The 2,295-nt window shown below is 56.9% G+C and overlaps 1 protein-coding gene across 1 annotated transcript in view; it reads left to right on the top strand.

Annotated features, from left to right (window-relative positions):
• Positions 1–13: 13 nt before the first annotated feature.
• The window catches only part of BARHL1 (BarH like homeobox 1), an 8,250-nt gene continuing 5,968 nt past the window's right edge, over positions 14–2,295 (top strand). Inside the window, exon 1 of the mRNA XM_008069318.1 lies at positions 14–892. Within this exon, the coding sequence (XP_008067509.1) occupies positions 427–892 (466 nt within the window). The 5' untranslated portion in view covers positions 14–426. The remainder of the gene's footprint in view (positions 893–2,295) is intronic.

Consider the following 2,295-nt stretch of genomic DNA (forward strand, 5'->3'; position numbering starts at 1 on the left):
GCCACCGCCGCTGTGCCTGGAGGAAGCGCGCGGTCTGGATTTTTTCCAAGCCGTTCTCTATTTCGATTCCAACATCTTCGCGTTTCTTCTGCGCCAAAGGGGCCCTCAGGCCGTCCGTCTCCCCCTTGGCTCTCCCCAACTTGGCGCGCCCTCCCTCCCATTCCTCCCTGACACTCCCACCACCCCCCCTCGGCTCGGCGGCTCGGCGCGGTGCTGCAGAAGACGCGCTGAGCCCTTTTGGATCTAATGCGCAGAGGAGGCTGGCCCAGAGCTCCCGGGCTCCCCCAAGGCTGAACTCCGTCCAAGGTGCCCGCAGGCTCCCTGCCCGCCTTCCCCATGCCAGCCCGCAGCTAGGGGCAGGGGCAGCGGCGGCTGGGGTTGGGGGTGGGTGGGGAGCTTTTGGGGAGGACAGGTCGCAGCTTGGCTATGGAAGGCTCCAATGGCTTTGGGATCGACTCCATTCTCTCCCACCGCGCGGGCAGCCCCGCCCTTCCCAAGGGGGACCCCTTGCTCGGGGACTGCCGCTCGCCCCTGGAGCTGAGTCCACGCTCAGAGAGCAGCAGCGACTGCTCCTCGCCAGCCTCTCCAGGAAGGGACTGTCTGGAGACGGGCACCCCGCGGCCTGGCGGGGCATCCGGCCCAGGTTTGGACTCCCACCTGCAGCCCGGGCAGCTCTCAGCCCCGGCCCAGTCGCGCACCGTCACCTCCTCCTTTCTGATCAGGGACATCCTTGCCGACTGCAAACCACTCGCGGCCTGTGCACCCTACTCTAGCAGCGGGCAGCCAGCAGCCCCTGAGCCTGGGGGCCGCCTCACGGCTAAGGCCGGGGAGGAATTTAGAGACAAGCTGGACAAAAGTGGCAGCAACGCCTCCTCAGACTCTGAGTACAAAGGTAAGAGAGAACGGGAGGTGAAAACTTGGGGGGTGCTGTATATCTAAAGATGGCATTGAAAACTCGAGTGCACAAATGCCAGGCCCTGCAAATGCTCGCCGGCGAGCTCCCCAGGGCTCAGGTTGACCAGTTGGTCTTGTCAGAACCTTTCAGCCAGTCTTGTGGTTGTGCCTCTGAGCAACAAAGAGTCTGGGGGGACAGAGTGGGGGCGGGGGAGGGATACCGTGAGCCTCACAAGAGAGTCCCCAAAACGCACAAAGCAAACTTTCTAAACTTCACCTGAGACCACCACCCTTCTAACCGTGCAGGTGGGCAGGAACGGGTTCCCGTCAGGCTAGTGGCTCTCTGGGATGGGACCTCGCAGAAGCGATGATGACCCCAAGGCTCTGTTTTATAAGAAAAAACATCTTGCAGGAAAATTTCAGCTGAGAACAGTTGGAATTTTCTGCCCTTTAATCTGAATTTCCAGACAGGAAGAGAAACTGGGCTTTCCCTCCTGTCGGGCCCAGTGTGATCTGGGTCTTGTGAACCGTGCGGGAGAAACACTCACTTCAAAGGAGAAACGGCAGCCAGGCAGCTGGCTGGGAGCAGGGTCAGAGGCCTGGGGGCAGGGGAGACCCTGCCCACCCACTCAGTGGTTCTCCTGAATTTGATTTTAAGTGTATTGAGCAATAAACTCCACGTTGTATGTGAGACCCAGGGTTCCTGAGAAGCCAGCCCTGTCTTCCCCTGTTGGGGTTGCTGTCTCTTCTTTCACCTTTTCACCTCTGTAAAGCATGTTTTTGTTTGTTCTTTTTAAAAAAATCCCATCTTACCCAAGGAGCTGAGATCAGGGTTAAGAGGAAAGGGGAAAAGAAGGAAAGAGGGAAAGAAGGAGGGAGGGAAGAAAGGAAGGAGGGAGGGAAGGAGAGAGGGAGGAGAGGAAGGAAGGAAAAACAAAAGAGGAAGGGAAAAAGGAAAGAAAATTAAGAAAGAGTTCCCTAGTTTGGTTGTTGACTTCTAGCCACTAGCTGCCGTTTGCCGAAGCCAGAGGCGCAAAGTTCTAAGGCAGAAGTCAAGAGACAGAAGGTGGGGAGTCTGGGGCTTCAAGGGGAGAGAGGCTTGCATCCCCAGCCAGCATAAAACTAGGAGCTAGCAGAAGTTGTTCAGAACCCTTTCAGTCACAGAATGGATTCCCAGAACCTTTTTCAAGAGACAAAATTGCCCTAGCAGGGCAACTTCTTTATTGTCTGCCCACCCCCACCTCCTAGCCCCTATTTGGACCAAGTCTTTGCAAAAAATTAGGAAGGCTCATGTAACACTCTCCTTCCAACCAAGAATTCGTTTCTGCATTTGGGCCAACCCCAAATCGAAACCCATTTGGGGTCCCACTCTGAATCCCATTTCTGTCACTCCCCCCACCC

The sequence above is a fragment of the Carlito syrichta genome, unplaced genomic scaffold (genome assembly GCF_000164805.1).
Source record: "Carlito syrichta isolate Samal-C Ts95f unplaced genomic scaffold, Tarsius_syrichta-2.0.1 Scaffold311915, whole genome shotgun sequence".
Taxonomy (NCBI): Eukaryota; Metazoa; Chordata; class Mammalia; order Primates; family Tarsiidae; genus Carlito; species Carlito syrichta.